At 40.3% G+C, this 23513-nt stretch overlaps 1 protein-coding gene and 1 long non-coding RNA gene across 6 annotated transcripts in view; one reads left to right on the forward strand and one right to left on the reverse strand.

Annotated features, from left to right (window-relative positions):
* ntn2 (netrin 2) overlaps nt 1-23513 on the reverse strand; it is a 74524-nt gene that overhangs the window by 45261 nt on the left and 5750 nt on the right. The window contains exon 2 of the mRNA XM_088323107.1: nt 1225-2467. Coding sequence (XP_088179233.1) covers nt 1225-2272 — 1048 coding nt within the window. The 5' untranslated portion in view covers nt 2273-2467. The remainder of the gene's footprint in view (nt 1-1224; nt 2468-23513) is intronic.
* LOC148347629 (uncharacterized) lies at nt 998-22972 on the forward strand. Of its 5 annotated transcripts, none has more exons than XR_015847858.1 (4): nt 998-2329; nt 2415-2494; nt 12026-12106; nt 22148-22972. It is a non-coding gene; the product is annotated as an uncharacterized LOC148347629 (long non-coding RNA). The 5 variants fall into 5 exon arrangements; XR_015847860.1 differs by lacking the exon at nt 12026-12106 and having other exon boundaries at nt 998-1840; nt 1923-2329; XR_015847859.1 differs by lacking the exon at nt 12026-12106 and having other exon boundaries at nt 998-1840; nt 1926-2329.

The following is a 23513-nucleotide window of genomic DNA, read 5'->3' on the forward strand; positions in this document are numbered from 1 at the left end:
TATTGGTATTTCCTCTGCGGTATTGTTCCCGTTTATTTTGTCCTGTTTTACATCGGTTTCCGTTCCTGTTTATTATTCTCCTCCAGTTTTCGTTCCCGTCTAGTTTGTCCTGTTTAATTTCGATGTCCTGTTTCAATATCAATCCTGTTTGTCCCGTCCTGTCCGGCATCGACCCCATCTGTCTGATATCTGCTCCGGAAATTGGTATCGATCTCGTCGGTCTCTGGCTTTCTGTCTTTTCACGCCAGACCGCTGCCTAACGTGCATGACTCCCCATTTCCGTAAATTTTGAGCTTGTGTGAGAAACGTCATGCATTTGGGTCCTGATCCTGTTCCGGTTCTTGACACCCTTGTATCTTTAAGATTTTTATTAAGTGGCCCTTCGAGAATAGTCAAATTGGGCACCTCTGTTTTTGAACATAAAAACACTGCATTCACATTCAACAAATTAACAAATATCGACATCTGCTTAAAAAATCAAACATCTGACAGCCATCATGGATCATTTCAAGACTTTAGAACACTATTCAAATTTTCCGTTAATTCCCAAAGAACGGTGCTTTAATTCCTGGAAAAAGGCTGGCACTAGGAAGTTTGCACATTTTGAATATGTATCATATTCAGGGTTGGGTAGGGTTACTTTAACTTGATTACTTTCAATTACTTTTGGATTACTCCAATACCAAATATGCCAATAAAAGACAAAAGAAACTAAATATGAATAAAATGACTACATTTTGTGCAGGCTTGGGGAGTAACGGAATACATGGAAGGGCAAAAATGATGTTGGCAAGCTGTTTGGATTTATTTTCATTTTGTTTCTGTCGCATTTTATGTTAGTTTTGCCGGAGATCAAAGAGATCAAAGCCAGGAGAGAAAGCTTACCACGTGTTGTGAGTCATCATTTTATTCATATTTAGTTTCTTTTGTCTTTTATTAGCATATTTGGTATTGGAGTAATCCAAAAGTAATTTAAAGTAATCAAGTTAAAGTAACCCTACCCAACCCTGATCATATTAAACCTGCTGATAGTATTTTCAAACAAGACTGGGTAATGTTTAAACAAATGTTTTAAGACCCGAGCTATAACTATTATTTTCATACCAATATTTTTAATTGTACCAAAAATTAATATCAGCTCCAAGTATTGTTTATCTAAAACTTCCTTTTATCAATATCAGTCTTGAAAAATCCAAATCCAAAAAGAATACAAATAATACTCACGCAGACACTCGTTGGCCTCTCTTGCGCTGGCCCTCTGCCACGGCCGGTCGTAGTGGAAGGGCTTGCAGCGGTCGCATTCGGGCCCTTCCGTGTTGTGCTTGCAGTCGCACACTAGCTTGCCCTCCTTGTCTTTCACACAGCGTGAGCCGTGGCCGTTACACTTGCACCTACCGCCCACCTGGAAGTCGCCCACTGCGTAGAAGTAAGCCGGCAGACCCGAGCTGATGGCCCCCGGGTCTTCGTCCCTTCCTCCCCCGCCGTTGTTGTTGTTGTTTAGCTCCCGAGATTGCTGGGGCCGACTGAAAACCACCCTGATGTCGGTTACTGTCACCCAGTCCTGGAGGACAGGGCTGTTGTCAAAGTCTTTCCCCGACGGTCGTCCGTCCAGGGTGCTGAACGCGATTAGCCCACCGGAGAGCGGGTAGAGGTCGGTGTGGCCGTCAGTGCACAACGCCTCCTGTTCATTCTGCTTAGTTATGGCGGCTTTGTTAGGTCTGTTGTACACGCGCCGGCACTGTGACGAGTAGAACTGGTAAGGCATCCATGTCTTGCCGTAGTCCATGCTCTTGTAGATGGCGAGCGACTCGGGCCTGGGCGAGCAGAACTGCAAACTGACGTAAGTAATCTCAAACTTCTTTCCCAGTGAAAGAGTCAGAGTCACGTTGTGCGGTGAGGTGTTGAGATTCTCCGACTGCCAGCAGGTCATATTCTGAGCGGAATTTAAGTCGGTGAGGTAGGACGCCGGATGGGAGCGTCGAGGGTCGGCAGCGTCACAGATTTGGCACGTTCGCACCGGTGGACGCTCCTCTCCGCGATCCACTGCGCCGCACCAGCGTGATGGTGGACGTCCGCAAACGCTGGACACCGATACTTCCTTGCCGAAAGCGGCGTTGATAAACTCGGGAATGCATCGGCGAGCGGCGCCTTTGTCGTCGTAGCAAGGGTCAATGGGGACCTGCTGCCCGGCGAAGGGGTTATTTGCACTATGTGACAACACCTGATTTGCCAGGAGGCAAAGACAAAGCAGCTGCCACCAGGGTTCCCTCATTCTTCTCCAACGGACCAGCTACCTCAGACAGAAAACAACGCGGGCCTACTAGTGAAGGTGTGCGACAAAACGAAAGATCGCGACTGTGAGCGAATGTGTAGAGCTTCTTGCTAAGGTTTCTCTTGGTCTTTCTTAATTGCAGCCGAGAGGAATAAAGCTGTCGGTGCTCGCTGACCCTTCACGCAAGGCCCTTTCCTGCGGGAGACAGATACAAACACAGAGGTCAGTGTCAAACTCATATTGTTACCACAAAAGGAAATAACGGAAAAAGGCACTCAGTCAAGCGTAGACCTCCGCCAGGGCTTAACAATCACAAACATGTCTTACTCATTTGATCAAAAATTCCGACAAGGGCCCACATTTCCAGTTGGTAACAAGGCACAAGAAGCGTGCCCGATTAACTGTCGGTATGTTTAAAGGTTTAACGTGTTAAAGTCTGATTAATACCTGAATATTTCTAAAATTTAGTTTATATTAGCCGTAGAAAAACGCACATAAACCTGAATATGTGTTCATTTGATTTATTTTGATGAAGAGGCTCCTGTTACTCTTTTATAAGAATATCTGTTGTAAACTATTTTGGCTTATCCAATGCCTTATGCCTGCTTGTTTTTTCAAATGTTATTTCCCTCTTCGTTGGAGCGCAATGAACTTTGGACTTGGAAAGATACACGCTAACTTTGGCTAACTCGCTAATAGCAAGCATTGGCCCACCAGGTTCAAAGTCTCTCTCAACAACCATATTTTATTTGAACCGTACAACGTTCTATATCTTAATGAATTAAATTTATTATTTTGGGTAAACATGGTATACATTTTTAACTTCACTTAATTTTGACCATCATGTTAAGATATGTATTATGTTTAGGGACTTCAAGTGTGACTTATTTACGCGCAAATATGGCCAAAGTTGAAGGGTGGGTAAAAAAGAAAATTCAAATTTAGGTCGCACAGAATGTAAAGTTCAATGTGCAATGCGGTACTTGAAGGCATCCTACAATGGCTTGCCAGTAAAGCCAAGGGTTGGACTAAAAACCTGTGCGACCCACTAACATACTCACACTAGTAATAATTGTAGAAAAGTTAGACTAAAAATGAAAAAAGTATTAATTTTGTGAAAATACATATAATGTAATATCAAAAAATGCGTAATATTTTGTTTTTTGCGATTTTTTTTATCCGACTTTTAGCTGCTCAGGTTTACTCACATTCACAGGAAGAGAATCAGATTTGGGTCACAATTTCAGTTATGCATTTATAGTGTACAGTGTAGTAATCAGTAGTTCTGTGACTATAACAACATAATGGCTGATTTGTTAACTGATAACTATTTGTAGCTAAATTAAGCTTCCAGTAAAAAAAAAAAAAACCTTGTCGGAAATGCAGTCTTCTGTAACCGACCATTTCAGGAATGTCATTTAGCGGCTATTCCTCATTCCGCTTTTCCTCCGGTGTCAAAACCAGCATAGCTTTGTGGTCACGCTTGGGTAGCATGGCAGCCTATAATCCCTGGTAATGGCGCGGCGCAACCGACCATAGATGCGGCCTTTGTGTTTAAGCACCGAGACGGTTGTGTTTGCAAACGAGTAACCAGACTTTTGAAGGTGAGCGTTTTAAGACACTCTCCAAGTTGGATTGTAAGAATAGCGCAGTGGTGGGCCATCAGGCCTTGCAAGGCCTTCTTTACTGGCTTAAAAAACATCTGAATCATGTGACTTTAATTTGTCTGTGAATACCTCCAAATTGTCTGTCAGTTTTCTATGATTTCTTTTCTCCTGGTTGTGCTGCTTCCAGATGCGTGCTGTCGTATTTAAGCATTTAACCAATCCCATTTCAGCCATTTCTTGTTGCCGGGGTCAGAAATCTACACAGAGGCCTTCACTATCAGTTCTGCAAGCCCTGAGGCATAAGATAAGTGTGAATATAGCTGTTGGTTTAACCAGTTGACGAACCAGGGCCTTATGGCAGACATAAGGAAACATCAGTGGTTTCACAAACTATGATAGGCTAGTGGGCGGTAATGGTAGTATCAGGTCAAGTCATTTTTATTTGTATAGCCCTTAATCACAAAGAGTCTCAAAGGGCTTCACAGGTTATTACACAGAATATTTTTTCAGACTATTATTACACCATCCCCTGATCTGGAACCAACATGAGGGCAAGCAAAACTCAAAAACCTCAACATGAGGAAAATGAAGAAACCTTGAGAAGGGACCGCACATGTGGCATCCCCCTTTCTGGATTACCAGACAGAAAAGGAAAAGTGAAGAAAAATACAGTATCCCCGTGTGCACTGCTTCTGTCGAACGAAAATTTCCAGCCTTAAATTGGATAAAAACTTTATAAGACGGGATAGGTTTTACTTTGTAAATTAGCTTTGATTGCGATATAAAAGAACTTGGAACTGAAACGCATGGATAATCTGTACGACAGTAATTGAACTTTATGAAGGAAAGAAAAGAGGATGGACTTTGTGAACAAATTTAATGTGGCAATATTCCTAAATGATAGTGCAATCTAGTTATTGTTGATGCTTATTATGTGTTGTAACTGTCGTAAAGGCTTGGATTGAATCAGTCGTAGCCAATGTTCCCTCTAATTTTCCCTGGGTCTGAGCATTCACACAAAGTCGGTGAGCAGTGCTTGAAACAATAGTGAGCAACCATAATCCCAAGTGTGGCAAGATAATTAATTATCAAACATGTCCAAAACTTGACATCAGGTTACATTTTGCTGAGTTTCCGGCAATGCAAAATGATTTTTCTCTTTTGAATGAATTGACTCATGTTCTATTGCAAAGGTTGTACGGCCTCCAAACGTCCTTTTTTCTTACAATTCTTTCAAAAGATATCAATTTCTTTTTATTTCCTGATATATTTCGTCGCATAATATGAACATTTTGGGGGGCTTATTTACTCGGTTGTAAGATACAGAACTGTACTTAATCACATTTTTTAGTGGAAGTAAATTGTTGGCAACAAGATTCACTTGATATAATTGGAAATTATTTGAATGCAACACAAACGTTTTCTTCTTTTTTCCGTGTTTTTTTTCTACTTTTTTTTTAAATTCCTTTAAAAAAAAATCTCATTGTGTTTATTTTTTCCGAGCTGTTACTTTTTTCTTTTTTTTCTCTATTCACTTTTTTCCTACATTTCTTTCTTTTCTTTTTTTTCTGGCTTTTTTTCTGAATTCTTCCCTTTTTTTCTCTTTCTTTTGTTTCTTTTTTTCTCAGCTTTTCACTACTTTTTCATTTTGGTATTTTTTCTTTTTTGTTCTATTCCCCCCTTCCTTTAAGTCATTTTGTGCATAATTTTACATATTTGGTCATGTTGGGATTAAAGAAGCAAAAACAACCCGAAGAGCCGTTTAGGACCCGAAACAGCCGGTTCCTTTTAGTGAGCCGAGCCGAAGAAGCCGGTTCCCCGACAAACTCTACAAACTTTACTCAACTTCGTTCTCCTTCGACTCGACTTCAAAATACCGCATTTAGGACACAACCTCAGGGGAACCCGTGTATTTTTACCTTCATGCACTGTGACTTGAGTCGCTTCTTAATTAGTAAATTTGAGCCCTGATTTTTGTGCGCTGGCTAGATTTTCTTGTGCGCTGAGAATGTGCGAGCAGTGCGCAATTGTGCACGCGCGCAGCTTAGAGGGAACACTGGTCGTAGCACTGCTGCGGGGCTAAGTGTGAAAACGACATCACATTGGTGTTTGGTTTAGTTGTGAATCGGAATGAATCACCCACCAGGGACAGCTGTTTTGAAATTGTGTGTCACCCCTAAGTAATTGGTACCTGAGTGACATCATTACCGCACCAACAGCTCGATAAGAGGCCGCTTTGGTCCCCGAGAAACCTCTGAGGGGGTTCGGGTAAGAAAGTGATCGGGATGTCGGTAAGGGACAGAGAGTGAGATGAATAAAGGCCTGGGGCTTTTCCTTCCCTAATCCCCCTTTTCCTTTCCTGTGTGTCAAATCCAGATATGCCTCATTTGAAAAGTGACAGCTGAAGGGGGCCGCATCCTTCTTAGTGTGGTATTTATTAAATTACAATGAATCAGAGACGCCCCCCGCCCGCACTCCCCTTCCCCCTCCCTCATAGAACGGCATCCCTCTTCATCTGGAAAGCACAAAAGGTGGCCTCTTGTATCCACTTCAGTCAAGCGCGGAAAGCAGACAGATGGATTGGAGGGCAGTCAGAAAGACAAAAAGTTTGCTTCTTCTCGCATGTGAAGGGCCCGGAGGATTGCAACCCTTGAAAGAACAAAAGAAAACCGAGCGGAATGGCAACTGGGAGGACTCATCAGCACTCGAGCAAAGTTGTATTCGGCCTATTCTCAAGTGGGTGCGAAAAGAAAACAAGCATCGGAAGGGAAAATATCCAGTGCAGAGCACATCCAGAATAGCAAAACATAGATTGCACTTTGGTTGTTGGTAGTTTAGTACGTTGTCTAAACTTTGGATCCGGGGGCCATTTTTTTTTAGGGGCCCTTCGGAATTTCCAAAAGGTTGATTTGATATGCAAGGTTTATTTGTCCCCCCTAAAAAACCACAAACAGTTTCAGTGAAAAGGGAAGTTTTTAATATTAGAAACACTAATTTGTTTATTTGTTTTACAAAAAAGAACACTATATATAGATAGATAGATAGATACTTTATTCATGCCCGTAGGGAAATTCACACTTCCAGCAGTATCCTTGTGTTGAAAATAAAACAATAATAAAGTAAAAGGAATATAATACATATATACCCAATGTAATGTGTTGATATAGAGTATATAGATAGTGCTACATAAAATACACACTGTAATAAAAATGCGGTAATTTGCAATGTGGGGGTGTGGTTTAATGTGGGCTTTTACTCCCCCGGGTGGAGTTAAAGAGCCTCATGGCATGAGGAAAAAATGATCTCCTCAGTCTGTCCGTGGAACAAGACTGTAACAGCAGTCTGTCGCTGAAGCTGCTCTTCCGTTTGGAGATGATGCTGTGTAGTGGAGGTGATGAATTTTCCATGATTGACCGCAGCTTTTTCAGTGCACGTCTCTCAGCCCGTAGAGATACATGTCAATCAATTTTCATATCACACATTTAGCTGGCACTGTGAAAAGTTCTTGAGGTGTGTTTAGAAAAAATGTATTAGAATAATCATAATATCATGTAAAATATCTTCTTCCACTGCAAGATTCTTTTCCTACTTTCAAATGTTATTTTAATGTGTATTTGAAAGTGTCAGGACCAGAACGGAAACAGGACCCAATTGCGTAATGTTTCTCACAAGTTTTATTGAAGGAAAGTGGGCTGCGCCCACGATCCAGTGTTCGCTGGACGCGGGAAGCAAGTCGCTCCCGTACTCTGATTGTGATCCAAACATGGAAGTGGATCTTCCGTAGCGAGCGATGGCGGTGTCAGGGACGGAAAAAACGGGTCGGTAGCCGGGACTGGGAGAGCAAGACGTGGTCGGGGTCGGAAACGAGTCGTAAGCCAGAACGGGAGAATAGACGTAGTCGGGAACAAAAAGAGGTTGTAAGCCGGGACGGGAGAACAGACGTGGTCAGAAGCAAAACAGGTCGTAGCCGGAGACAGACGGGAGCAAAAACGTGACAGGTGGGAGTCAGGTTCGAAAAAGGCTTGCCTAGTATTCACTGAGGTTCGCAGACGGACTGACAACAGGGGATTGACAGGACTGGATTCAAATAGTGACAGGGAGCCAATCAGAACCCGCGGCGGTTGGCGCCAAATGAGCGGGCACAAGTGGATCACATCAGTAATCATGACAGAAAGAGATACATTTCAGAAATAAAATATAGTATTTTGTTGTTGTACTGTTCGTTTTTCTTTGGTATTTTAGACCAAATAGAGGAAAATCATATTTAAAACGTGAAATAATCGTTTTAGTGTAACAAAACACTTACTAAAAACAGTAAATTAACTACATCTTTCATAAACTTTTTTTGCAGTGAAGTTTTAAATTTTATCAGTTTTATTTATTTTAAGTACAATTTTTTTATCATTTTAATACAAAAATAAAAGATAAATTTAAAACAAACCGTCTTGTTATATCGGATCATCTTGCTCATTCTACGTGTTACATAATTTTCCCATTATGAGAACAACATTAATTGAAAAAATGTGGTAAAATACGAGATAAAAACTTAAAATAAGCAAAATAATCAATAGTATTTGCAGTGTAAAAATATTTATTTTCATTTTTTTGTCTCTAAGTCTACTTAGAGCATATCTCCTCATCACATCCTTTCGACTGTTTAATGGTGGACGAAAACGTTGCTAGTTTCCCCGCTCCAAAACGTCGAGGCACTCTAAATCAGATATGTCATTCCGATTGATCGAGGAACCTGGACTCTGACTTTAACCGAGATATTGCCTGCATAAAAATCCAGTCATCATTGCCTGAAGAGGAAAAAATACATGAAATTAAGATAAAACGCTTGCAAACATTAATCAACGTATGAAAAAGTGAAATTCAGGGAAGGAACCTTTCCTTGAATGATTAGAAGGAACATGACATTGATCAAGGATGAGGAAACTGAAGTAAAGAGAAGGCTACTGGTGGGAGGACACGGAATGATGACTGATAGAATTAGCTGTTCATTATCAAGCGGGCCTGGCTCCTAAAAACCCTTCCTAAAGACACCAGAGGCTCAAAAGAGGGAAAAAATGCTTGAAAGTTAATGGGGAGGGGGACAAAGACCTTGAATGAGGTTAGGAAAATTAATCTTGAGTTATCCACAGGCTTGAGGAGTAACGAATACATAATCAGAATACAAAAAAAAAGTGATTGTATTCCGTCACAGTTACAAATAAAAAATTACGAGTATATTCTGTTAAAATAAGAATTACTTTGCACCATTACAATTTTATTTAAGATATTATTCATGTTACACAATTCAGGGGACAATATTGAAGGCTTCTCTCGCTCTTTGTAGTCTCATTCAATCCACACACACACGCTACAAAACAGGACACTATGACCAAAACTTTGCAAAAAGTGCATCTGGCGAGAAAAACAATTAAGAGCATACTGTATAAATTAAATGATGCGGAGATTATAATTCATGCGTTTGTTACTTCCCATCTCGATTACTGTAATGCACTACTCTCCGGTCTTCCGAAGTCCAAAATCAAGAGCCTTCAGCTAGTGCAAAATGCTGCAGTGAGGCTTTTAACTAAGACAAGAAAGTTTGACCACATGACCCCGATTTTAGCTAACCTGCATTGGCTCCCTATTAGCTTAAGATGTGATTTTAAGGTTCTGTTGGTAGTATACAAAAATCATGCATGGACTTGCTCCCTCATATCTTTCAGATTTAATTTCCCCTTTTGTTCCGGTCCGGAGCCTTCGCTCTGAAAATGTTGGTCTACTAGTGATCCCAAGAGCCAAGAATAGATCCGCAGGTTCGAGAGCGTTCTCCATTCGGGACCTGGTGCTGTGGAATGCTCTTCCCCCTGAGATTCGATCTGCAACCTCAGTGGAACTGTTTCAATCTAGGCTTAAAGCACACTTCTATTATATCGCTTAAGAATGACCTATATTTCATGTTGAAGATATCTGTGTATTGTTATTGCAATGTCCATTGCAGCCTCGGCATCCTGGAAGGAAGATTATTATCCCCTGGGTGTGGGCCCTTCTCAAGGTTTCTTCATTTTCCTCTTGTTGGGGTTTTAGATCAGGGGATGGTGTCAGAATAGTCAGTAGTTTGCAATAATCTGTGGTCTGTGCAGCCCTTTGAGACTCCTTGAGATTAAGGGCTATACAAATAAACATGACTTGACGCAATTGAACGCCTGGGGTCATGTACCCTCTTCCACAGAATTCTGTGAAGCATCCCTTCATTCGCTTTTTGTTTACAAGGTACCATATGCACTTTATGACTTGTGTGTCTGCACTGTCTATTTATGGGTCGTACTGTCTACTTGTGTGTCTTAGTGTAGTGTGTCCTAGCATAGTGTTTTGTTTTAAATCTTCTATACACTGAGAGCTGAGAGAAACACAATTTCAATTCTCTGTTTATGCTGCAGCATTGAGAATAAAGCTGACTTTGACTTCAGGCAATCATCATAATTTTAATCATCGACCTCTGAGAGACAGAAATATGACAAAACGTCCCAGAGTTTTTGGGACATTTGGAAAGTGAACCTTTTGTGTGTTTAAAACAATTTTGGGTTGCTTGTGTGCTCTTAATATGAACTAGAACAAAGCACATCTTATCTGTGAAAGGGAACGTTTTATTATTATTAGTATGATCATCCAAATTTTGTATTTATATATAGTTTATTATGTATTTTATTAGCACATTTCATATTAGAGTAATCAAGTTAATGAAGTAATCAAGTTGAATAGAATAGAATAGAATATACCTTTATTGTCATTGTTACAACATGGGTTGAATATATTGTGATAACAAAATTGGACGTGGCACTCCAGGTCCACATTTTACAGTGAGGACAAAGAATACAAAGAGATAAAGGTACAAAGAAGTTGTTTGTACTGTCCTTGTTGCATAGGCTTTTTTTTCCTCCGGAGGAGGTGAGGGACAGACAGAGATGGCCGGATCCAACTAGATGTTTGATCTTACTGTACACACGGTCCAGTGTTTTTTTTCCCTAATTGCTCAGTCCACGAATTGTATGAATTTGGGAAGCACAGTCCTTAACCATGCCTGATTAAAGTGGCCTGCGACGATAAAAGCTCCGTCGGGGTGTGCAAGCTGCTGTTTATTGATAGCATATTACCCTTATATTATGGTATTTGGATTAGATTAATAATTTTCAACAGGTAACTAGTAACTATAAGAGATTACATTTTTAAAGTCATCCTCCCAACCCTGGTTATCCAGAAAATGAGAGGAAGGAAGGCAAGATATTAAAGCGAAGGAAATAATCAAAGGGAGGGAGAGCTTGGACACAGATTGATCGAGGCAATTAGTGGGGACGTGACGAGGGCATATAAATATGAGACAGATGAAGCGAGACGGATTAAAATGGCCGACGGCGCACGTCAGCGCCTGGAATGACTAAATATGGTCGTGCCTCGGACCCCTGACAAAGAACACCCTCTGCAGGGGACGCTGCTTTTATTCTTTCGCCGATTTTAGTCGTAAATATACGACTCGTCCCCTATTGTCTTGAAACGGTTCGCTCTCGTTGGAACTCGCTGGCCGACACTTGTAATGCTAACAATGTGTCCCAGCGTGAAAACAAACTCGGTGCTCCGTGGTGATGTTGCTCTGTTCAGCGTCAGATGTGGGCGTGAAAAAAAAAAACCTTCCATTTTGAAATATTCGAGGAAATATTTTCCTCAACAGCCCTGGAGCATTGACGTCAAACAAAGAGATTTACGGGTATGGAGAATAAACTTTGGAAAATTGTGGTGTTTTAAAAAAAAAATAAAAACAAAAAAATTCTGTATCCGACTGAAAGTATTATAGTAATATTATGGTGTTTTTTGGGGGGCTTTTAAAAGCAATTACTTAACTTATAGTATTTACCAGATGTTTAGAGAACCAAAAAATCAGATATTTGTCACCAATTTTTACATATACCGGGTACTCCTGATTTTAGTGGAGTTTTAGTCACACTTGTTTTTATTTATTTAAGGGAAAGTATGTATGTTTGGCTACTAGATGTGTCATGGAACCTAAAACGAGTGATAAAAGGCACACTTGAAAATACAAACTACAGGGACTCAAAATGACAAAGCTGCACCATTTTTCTTATCAATGTTTTTGGCTCAGGTGGTAGAGCGCTCGTCTTGGGATCAAGAGATCGCAGTTCGAATCCCGGCTCCTCTGTGTTACATGTCGAATTGTCCTTGGGTAAGACGCTGAACCCCTAATACCCCCAATAAGCAGGTTAGCGCCTTACATGGCTGCACGGCCGCTATTGGGAAATGTGAAGCACACTGTAAAGCGCTTTGGGAATTCTTGACTTAAAAAGCGCTTTATAAATGCAGATCATTTCTTTTAATTTAATTTCATTCTTTCACAAGGCTATTGGCCTGCGGTCAGGTTTGGTTTCTTTTCTCTCACTCTCTTATCGTCCTTACCTTATTTGATCACTCACTTCCTGTCTCTAATTTCCACCACACACCTAGTGTCACTTGTCCTGATTACCCTCCAATCACACCTCTCTCTCTTCACTATATAAACCCTCTGTTTCCTTGTTTTAGCCTAGCTTGTCACGTCTTATGTTTGCTGGTCACAGACCGTTGCCGCCTCTTCTGAGCACGAGTCCCCCTGACGAACCATTGGACTGTTGCCGTTGCTGTTGCGAGTTTACCGGATCACCGCTGTGTGATTGTGGGAAATTATGTCAGCTCCCCCTAGATGAGGCTTATCTTAAATGTCAAATAAATGCAGAATTTTTGACTTATGACTATTTAAAAAAATGCACGTTTATAATACAGTTCCTGTTTTTTGCATTTTTAATTAAGTTCTTTGAAGTTTTAGTCCACTATAAGTAAAGATTTCTTTTTGTACAAGTAGACATAAGTTTATTTATGTATTCACTACAATCTCATCAATAAGCCTTGTTTTAGACGGGGAATTATTTTTCCACTTATCATAGAACAAATTATTTCACAACTCTTTCATCTTTGAGAAAAAATAATGTGAGTTAACGTAGTCCTTATTCTAAGAACCACCGTTTCCCCTGTCTTTATTCCCTTGAGGAATTACACACTAGTTTCAGTGGTACTTAATTTTTCAGGTGAAAAATATGCAATACTGAAAATATTTGGAAAATTGTCTCATTTTCCTTAAAGCCATAAACCTAAGCACAACTGCTTCTTTGCCATTGACTGGTAATAACGTCGCTGATCAATTTTTTTCCTATTCTTGTAGTATATTACTTAAGCAACGGTGCCATGGAGGGGGCACACAAAATTGAATTTCCTTTTCATATACCTGGCAAGTTATGGGTAGCTGGTTGAGACCGAAGGGAGAGCAGGAAGGACATAACGGGAGGACGACAGGGTGGTCTTGTGGTTTCAGCCAAGGCATTCCGTGATTCGTTTTTTCAGCTTCTCCCCGTCACCGGGAGATGGTCCCATGTTGAGTTGTCTCTCTTTCAAGCGTGGGCGCCTCAGTCAGAGTTCACAGATTAGGAAAACAGAAGTCGCTGAGAGGCTTTATTTGGCTTGGGTATAATAGTAGAAGGCCTCCGGAGGAGATGGTTGGGGGAGAATTGGAGCGGGACAGCTGAGCCGCTTTGTGTCCCGAGAGGGAATCATTCACGCTGGTAGGGTAGCCCCTCTCCAAGAAAAGGGGGGGAAGGGGTCCTTAATTGGGTGACAGTGAGCTGAGCCCTAAAGTGCGGCCCTGCTGTCCCTACAGCCTGCTGTACAGTAATCTCCGGTGGGGTTTCCGCAAGAACTGAGGCTCTGAGTCACCTCTGTTGCCCTGAGCAATGCTAAAATATATGAAATGAAATGAAATGAAATGATCTGCATTTATATAGCGCTTTTCAAGTCAAGACCTCCCAAAGCGCTTTACAATGTTCTCCACATTTCCCAATAGCGGCCTTGCAGCCATGTAAGGCGCTAACCTGCTTATTGGGGGTTTTAGGCGTTCAGTGTCTTACCCAAGGACACTTCGACATGTAACACGGAGGAGCCGGGATTTGAACTGCGATCTCTTGATCCCAAGAAGAGCGCTCTACCTCCTGAGCCACTGCCGCCCATATCTTGTATAGACACCAGTGAACGACAGCTGACTTTTTTATTCATCAACGTTTTTCTTTGAGTGACAACATGAGGGGGAAAAACTGATCAACACAAGTTGATGCCCTTCTTTGTTTGCAAGGAAAGCCACAATATTAAACAGGGCGGCTGAAGGACAGAATTCATGCCCAGGTGCAAGCCCCCTTAAAGCCACGTTTCGAAAACACAAATATATACAGTAATTACACCTTAAAAGTCATTAAAAATAAATATATCACCGCTTATCTATCGAAAGCCTGCTGTCCTACTGCATTTCCACACTGTACTAGAATTGCACTGAGGCGAACAGAAGAAGGCTGCAGAGGACAGTGAAAGCAGCACAGTGCATTACTGCCTACCCTCTCCCCTCCGTGATTGACATCTACTCCACATTCTGCCTTAACACAGCACAAAACACACTCAAGGACAGGTTACATCCAGGTGCCCAGCTGTTACAATTGGTCTATTTAAGCAAACTCAAACAGAAAGAGGAACAGCTACTGCCCAACAGCTATTGTGACCCTCAACTCCCATCTACAGTACAAGTGCCACGGTGAACATGCACATATTTATTATGATTTATTGTTTTGTTTGAATCCTTTTAAATATTTTATTTGTTTTTTTTTTTTACTAGCATGAAAGGAGCCCTTCAATTTCGTTAAAATATTATATAATTAGAATTATAAAGACTATTGATTTCGCCATAATAACTCACAAATGATAATATACTATGATTCCAAATAAAGGACATTTAGAGTTATTGTGCTATAATCCATTAAAAACTCTCAAGTGACCCTCATGTTGACATACAAATACACCATTTTCCGACGTACATCCTTGTTACCAATTACTCCTTTCCGATTAGCCAGGATGTTTCTATCACCTAAAAAAATGATTTATAATAATAGTACTGTATACTATAAGGACTAAATGGCATATTTAATTAAAACTACAGTAAGAGACAGGGTTGCATGAAAAATAGATGCATACATTTAAACTAAAGTTTAAATTTATTTGATATAACATGAATTAAGACACCTGATTTTACCACTGTATTTATATTTTGCATCAAACATTATCGTAGGTAGCAATAAGCAATAAGCAGGTTGGCGCCTTGCATGGCTTCACGGCCACTATTGGTGTGTGAGTGTGTGTGTGAATGGGTAAATGTGAAGCACATTTTAACATTTGGGAAGTCATTGACTTGAAAAGCGCTATATAAATGCAGATCATTTCATTTCATTTCATTGCATGTAGAATATTGCACTAGTGGTCCAGTTTGAAATTCCACGTGAAGCGCACAGATTTTGGGTGCTGTCGATTCAGCAGCCTGTTTGATGATGGCTATCTCCGTAGCAGTGGCAACAGTCCTTGTGTTTGCGTATGTTGGGTGAGCCAGAAAGGGTGAGAGAGGGATGGGTAGGGTATAGGGAGGTGGAGTTGAGGGCAAGAGGGGGTCAACTTTCCCAGCCGAGGGCGTCATTAGCAGAGGGATCACCGACAAATTGGTAAACCCTGCTCATGTCGACTCCAGTTAGGAGGGGGCACCAAAGGGTGTCTAGGGGGCGTCGACCGGGTCATTTCTTTGCATTCTTGAGCCCGCATATGGTCATGCTAATTGCAGTTATGATGGGATAAATCTGTGGTTCGTGACCCTTTTCTTTAGTGACAAACCCTTTCATGACGTCTTTTTATTTAATTTATTTTCAAACCAAGCACCCTAAAGAGTTTTTTTAGGGGTATCAAAGCAGCACTTTAAAGTCCAAGAGTATAATATTTGATGACGAGTTGGCACTGTATTGTAATGCGAACAAAAAACAGTGCCAAGAGCAGAGAGGCTAGACAAACATGGTGGTGACTCCGAGGTAAAGATTCCACTAAGGTCAAGAAATATGAATTTATTTTCCAATCATTTAAAAAAAAAAATAGAAATTAACATTTGTATGATGATTGGTGGATTGGATCCCTTAACCACTAAGGTCGTAGGGGCACCATTTCCTGTGGTGTGTCTTGGGCAAGGACAGCCTTGTGGCACCCATTCCTCTCCAGGCCAACATATGTTTCCACCCAGTCTCGGACTGGGGACCTTTCGAGTGTTAACCACTGATAGTTGATGTATTTTGCCTGGTATTAAAATATTTTTTTTTTACTGAATGCAAGTTTTTCTGTACCGCTAAGAAGCTCTAAACGGTATGTAATATTCCACCACTAGATTTTTTGAGTGTAGTTCGACTAATTATCGGGCGGGTTGACTATCGCGACCGATATTTGGGAATTTGACGGATATCCGTTTTGGCTTTTTATTAATTTGTCCAGCAAATCCCTAATATTGAGTAATGCAACCACTTTTATTCTCATTCTCTTGCCCAGCCTTTCACAAAATTTATGGTTTTGGGGGGTACCCGTAGCAGCAAGGTGGCGGACAATCATGTCAGTGCCTTTTAGGGGCGCCTCATGTTATGTAAATTAGGACAAATTTCTCAACTTAAAAGTATTTTAAAAAAATGCTTGTTTATATGATAGTATTGACTGTGGGTAATTGTTTTGTTTTCAAAAATTATGTTTTTCTAACCCTTATGAGGTGTTAAATAATACACAGTGTCCCTTCAAAAATGTTCAACCTTAACCTCACTTGTTTTGATTGCTCTGCTTATGAAATTAACTTAAAAGTTGTATTAGTGGAAATGAAATATCACCATTAAATGTGCTCCCTAGGGTTAGGGTTATTTATATGTAGGAATGGTTGAATAAAATATGAATGAATACATTCAAATTAAAACAGTTTATTTCATAGAACATAAATTAAAATCAAGACATCTGGTTTACCGCTAAAATTAATTTTGGCAACAAAAAATTAATATGTTAACTTCAAGAGGGCATTCGAAGATCACCCAATGGATTTCTCAAAGGCAAAACAGTTACCAAATGCAGTATTATTTAATTGTTAACTGTGCCTTTAAAATTTTATTTTCCGATATATAAAGCAGACCTGATTTTAAGATGCACTTTCAAAATTTTGGCTAATTTTGAGTTTTTAGGTGCATCTTACAGTACGTAAAATATGGTAAACATGTCTTAAGGGTGGAAATGGTCTTCAATGCCCCTTTTGGACATCCACTTCTATAGATAATTCATAGAATGAAGATGTGATTGTCACGGTTGCCATGGCACCCAATTGGCCCCGCCCGTGTGGCACGAGCTGTGGCTCGTTGACAGATTGGCTTCCCTGCTATTTAAACCCAGTCCTGTCACTCTCCTTTTTTCAGTCCGTCTGCGAATCTCCCTGTATATTAGGCAAGCCTTTTTCGACCCTGACTCCCACCTGTCTCGTTATTGCTCCCATCTGTCTCCGGCTACGACTCGTTTTGATCCTGACCATGTCTGCTCTCCCGTCCCGTCTTACGACCTATTTTTGTCCCCGTCTACGTCTACTCTCCTGTTCTGGTTTACGACCCGTTTTCGACCCCGACCACGCCTCGCTCTCCCAGTCCTGGCTACCGACCCGTTTTTCCATCCCTGACACCGCCATCGCTCGCTACGGAAGATCCACTTCCGTGTTTGGATCACAATCCGAGTACGAGAGCGACTTGTGGGCGCAGCCCTACCTCTTTCCTTTAATAAAACTTGTGAGAAACGTAACACAATTGGGTCCTGTTTCCGTTCTCGTCCTGACAGTTATATATACAACCATACATAATAAAAAAAAGGTGCTGTTTGAAATGACTTAACATGGCAACAAAAGTACTGACTTGCCTCAATTTTTGAAGATTTTGAAGATTATCATAATTTCTTCTTTCACACATGAGACCTAATCATAATCCCTTCATCTAAAATTTTTGTGAAACCGAACCTAAAACAAGCAAACTAACATATCAGGTTCTGGGCTAGAAAGTTGCAAAGTAACATACAAGGTCAAGCTAGTTCTCACAACCTTTTGAACAAAGGCTGACAAAATTGCTGCTAGGCCGGGGTGAAGCGTATTTTTCTGCGTCAGGGCCGAGTGGTGAGGTCAGTGTCTCGGTGAGAAAATAGGATCGTAATGGCGGAGGAGGGGGAAGGGAAAACATAAGGATAATAAGTACAAGGCAAAAGGCTAGACTGAAAGGTTAAACAGGGTTAATTGGCTCAGGCAGAGACATTTATATATCTATGCCTTGATCAATAAACATTTTTCCCAAATATAAACAGGCAAGATATTTTGCCATAAATGCTCAGATATCCTATTTGATGAGATAATGTTCTAACCTAAGATGTTCCAGCTCATTTTTTGACCTACTTACTGTATTATTTTATTCTCATTATTTCCCCACATTCTACACTGCAAATAATAACAAAATATTTTGCTCCATTGGCAGATACTTTTGCTTGTTTGAAGGATTATTTTGTCTTAACTTATGACATTTGAAAGTTTTTTTTCGCTACAATATTATATTGTAATTTTACTGGTAAAATAGGAATTTTTTTTTTAAAATGAATAAAAATTATGTGCCACTAAGTTCAACAAATTTGGGTCATTTGAATTATTATAAGTCGGATTTACTATTATATCCATTACTTTGCAAGGGAAAAAAAACTATATATATTAAAAAAAACTAGGAAAAACGAATCAATGATATCGTACTTCACGAAAAGTATTACCAAAAGTCAAAGGTGAGGTGCGTCGTTTATTAGTGGCTTTAGAAACTTGAAATTTAAATACTTTCTCTGTTAAGTAGAGAAAATAAACAATGCCCAACTGAGTTCAAAGAGCCCTTTGGCTTTTTTCCACTTCACCTATCTGCTTTGATTTTACTTTTAGCGGAGCTGTTCGGGACAGAACACATTATATCTGAGAAATGAAGCCTCGTCCACGCACAATAACCACCCTTCCCTCTTTTTTTATTTAATCAGTGTAGCAAGAAAATCGTGATAGAAAGAAATGGCCCACTTCGAGTTGAGTCCAAACACCAACCTGAACCCCAAGAAAGATGAAACAGTGTTTAAGAAATGCACATACTTGCACGTGTATCATGAATGAGCTGAAGCAGCAATGATAACACAGCAGAATGAAGCAAAGTTCCATATTCGATACGGCTCCTTTAAGAAAATTATCCACACCATTTTTTAATAATAAATATTATTTGAGAAACTGTAACATTTTAGATATTACAAAATCAATAAAGCAAAACTAGTCATAAATATGGCACTATTTTCCGGACTTTAGGTCAGATTCTTTTTCATCCTTTGGCTCAGGGTGCGACTTATACTCTGGTGACACTTATCCATGAAATGATTGACACCTATGATTGAGTTTAATATTTCTTTATTACCGCTACTGTATATCAGTTAACATGTAATATTCACACTAAACCACAAGAGGGCACTCGAGGCCTTTGTTGATAATTTAAACCTTGACCACCATGTAAAACCGGAAAGACCTACCGGAGTTGTTAACCGGTAAAAGTGAAACTGAGGATGAAAATTTGATTGGATTTAGTGATTTGAAGTGAAGGTAAGCAGGTTCTTTATGCTAGAGTTACCTGAATAACTCTTATTAAGTTATTCTGTTACTGATGAGTGTGTCTAAGATATGCACGTCCGTGTAACGTTAGTACACGGTGTTCTGTATTTTATTTTTATTTCAATTATTTTTCATTATTATTTATTTATTTATTTGCTTTTCAAGATGACATGTATGTTTTTGGTGTTGGATTTTATCGAATCAATTTACCCCAGAAAGGCGACGTATACTCCAGAGAGACTTATAGTCCGGAAGATACGGTACTAAAATAAGCAAAATGGTCAACCACTGGGGATTTCTTTTTTGTCACGTCCAGAACAAAGGGTGGACCCAATCGCGTAACGTTTCTAACACGTTTATTGAGATAGAGAGAGGAAGGGCAGTGCCCGCGATCCGGTGCTCGCTGGACGCGGGAAGCAAGTCGCCCTCGCAATCGGATTGTAATCCGAATACGGAAGTGGATCTTCCGTAGCCGGAGATGGCGGTGTCAGGGACGGAAAAACAGGTCGATAGCCGGGACAGAAGAGCCAAAATGGGTCGTAAGCCGGGACGGGATAGCAGACGTAGTCGGGATCAAAAACGGGTCGTAGCCGGAGACCGGGAGATCAGGAACGGGCAGGTGGAATAACGTGTGCAAAAACGGGACATGTGGGAGTCAGGGTCAAAAAAGGCTTGCCTTGTATCAAGAGGTTCACAGGCGGACTGACAACAGGAGAGTGACAGGACTGGCGTTAAAAAAGGACAGGGAACCAATCAGGTAGCCCGCAGCGGCTGGCGCCAAACGAGCGGGCACAGGTGGAATTAATGAGTAATCACTACATTTTTGGCAAAATTATCTGGCATATTAGATTATTTTTCTCGATTAAAATATGGTATTTATTCGTGTAAAGTGCACATTACTTATACCTAAAATATTACTGATTACAAAACATTGGATGCATAGGAATAAAACCCGGTTCGGGTAGGTGAGAGCGCCAGGTCCAACCTACTACATCAACAAGGATATAGTTAACATACAAGAAGCTTTTGGATTTGATCTCATTATTACACTATTTTCATTCACAGTACCAGAGAAGAATGTTAGGGAATGGAGAAAACAGAAAATCATCCTGAAAGATATAAATAAACACAAAAGCACGACGAGGGTAACATCTCTTTGGTGTAAATGATGATAGATCAGACTTTAAACGAAATTAAACATTGTACATTTTATGTTGGTATTGTGTTCATAGTTTACATTGTCGACCAATTATCTTACTCATTTACGCACATATTTAACACCGTTTGTCACTTACAATGCTTAGTTTGAACAAGAGCTTAGACTGATTTTTAATCAAAAATTAGGGGAGTCCATTATACATTATATTCTATGTAAGTGCGTGTCATATATGAATAATTAGTATAAGTATTTTTTTTTTCATTCCAAATACACATTTTAAAATGTTGTTGAATGTAAAAATAAGATATAATAATTAGATTTTTTTTAAAAAAGTTAACTTGAGCAAAATCATTCTCTGATGGGGAAAACTTTTTTTTTTTTTGCACAGTTCCTAAAACCCAAAAATAATATCCATCACAGTTCACTTGTCTTGAGGAATGAGTGGAGAGGTGTTGTAAAAGGATAGTGGGATGTTTGGGCGTGTTCTATGGGATGGGCAGGGCACCCGTATGATGCGGCAGGGGTAAACCAGTGAAAGCTGTCGGGCCCTGCTGTTGAAGAGTGTGTTGTGTCACCCTGACCCGAGTGACATGGCCGCTTTCTTGTGTCCCGTTTCATCTGGCGGGACGAAAGCATGACCAACTTAGGTGCCGTGGTGACTAACTTGTTTGGGTGTTTGGGCATTTGGGCATGGTCCAAAAATCTTTGTGTGTGTTTTTTGCTACTTTTTCCCTTTTTTATTTTCTTTGTTTTTGTTTACGTGTTTGTCTTGCTGTCGGTCACCCCTCTTGAGGGATATGACCGAGGTAAATAGATAGAATAAATAAAAAGCTATTTCCCCCAGATTATTGTGCAGACTACGTCTCACATACCCTAAATTTGAGACCAAAAAGCACGATATTTAATATATAAAAAGTGTACATTCCGTTTAAGAAAAAAATGTGTTGGGCACACAGGTTTGCAGACCACACACATGCTACACCCACACTACACTTGGAGGAAACGTGTGGCCGACACATGCGTGTAGGACGGGCGGGGCGGCGGGGGAGCGGGCAGGACCGAGCATGCCGATATTTGCCTCAGCTTCGTTTTCCCTTTGCCAGACACATCTTGAGTGTCACGCCGACGGACGGCAGGTATTTCAACACTTTCGCAGGTGAGGGTGGGCGCACATGCAATTTGTCAAACAGGAAACTTGTTTGGAGATAACACTTTCACCTACGATTTACGAGACAGTGAGTGTCATGTAAATAGTTTCACACTCCACTTGTATGAAGTATCGCTTTGCCTGGATTTTTCTTATTTAACATTCAATATCAGATCAAAATGATGAACTTATTATTTTTTTTTTATATTTACTGTATTATAAAACGTGTATGAAAAACGTTCCGTTACTCTGTTTTTAATACTGTGATACCTCTACTTACAAATGTCTCTACATACAGGTTACAAAGTACCTGAACAGGAAAATAATGCCTCTAGTTACAAATGTGTTTCAGGATACAAAGTCAAAATAGAGTACAGTACGTGCTGCCGTTTGCCGCTCACAGAGTTCTACCTGGCAACCAACGCGTACGTGAGAATCCCAGCATGCTTTTCATCTCACCTTCCCGGCAAGCTCTTTGTGTCACCTTCCCGAGCTGTAAACCGTCTACTGTATGGTACCGCTCCGAAGTGCTATCATTTACAAAGGACCCCACGAAAGACATGTAGAAAAATGGACAAGGAGAAAAAAGGAAGAGTAGACTTTTTCTGCCCACCAGAACAAAACAAGAGATTATAGAAATGTAGGAAAACACACACCACTGTGCCATCTTTCCATCAGCCCAAATCAAAGACATTTTGCCAAAATTCCACGAAGTCTCAGAATTTGTTGAAAGGAGCCACCCAGACAAAGTGTTGACAGGTCCGACTATGGCTCATTATGATGACGTCTGCCTCAGTTGGAATTTCTTATCCAAGGTTTGTGCTCTCCCGTTCTCCTCGCAAGTTCAAAATCCGTTGATGTCTTCTCTTCTTTATTAAGAGTGTCTACTAAACTATAAACTGAACAATTATTCAGGCTAAGCTTTGATTTTTACTCCTAATCAAATTATCCGAAATGTTTCGCTTATTAATCAATATTTATCTTCTATTAACTTTTTGGGGCAAGACATTATTAGAATTTTAGCTTCTCACAAAAAGAAAACTCAAGTTTAATACATTTTGAGGGTTCTGTTTTATATTATTGTTTTGGAGGTTAAAGGTTTAAGACCAGGATTAGGATTGTTGTTATTCTCTCATGCTTTCTGTGTCAATGTTGTCACAAAAGTATCATTTATTTACTTTGCAATGTTGGGAGAAAATGAGGAATTAAACATTTCATTAATCAACAAAAATAATCAACGGTTTGATCATTTTGCTACCAGCTATCGGGTGACGATGTCACCGCTCAGGTAATGACCAATCACGGCGTAACTGTCGTCTGAACTAGGGCTGTAATTGGGCATTGCTGTGCTTTGAGCTATAACGTTGTTATTACAAAGAAAATTTGTGTAAAAATGGCCTCACGACATGGTATTTTACTTGTTCTTTCCAGGTGTAAAAAGTCCTAAGGGAAAAAAAAAGAAAATCCTTGGCGGTTTTAGAATATCCCCAACACACCGAGCAAAATCTGCAGAGTGTTGCTGTGGTTTATCCAGGACACCACTGCTCCAGAATCCATTCTTATTCATAATAGAGACCAAGTGGAACGTGATTAAATACCAAAGATACATTTCCAAACCAACACACACACTTGTAGAAGTGACGCTTTAGGTGATTGAGAACGCAAGAATCGTCGCGTGGCCCCGTTTTCCACAGTGAGAAGTGGGTCAAGTGGCTGAC

The sequence above is a fragment of the Urocampus carinirostris genome, chromosome 19, assembly GCF_059441175.1.
Source record: "Urocampus carinirostris isolate Australia breed hairy pipefish chromosome 19, RoL_Ucar_1.0, whole genome shotgun sequence".
In the NCBI taxonomy this organism is placed as follows: domain Eukaryota; kingdom Metazoa; phylum Chordata; class Actinopteri; order Syngnathiformes; family Syngnathidae; genus Urocampus; species Urocampus carinirostris.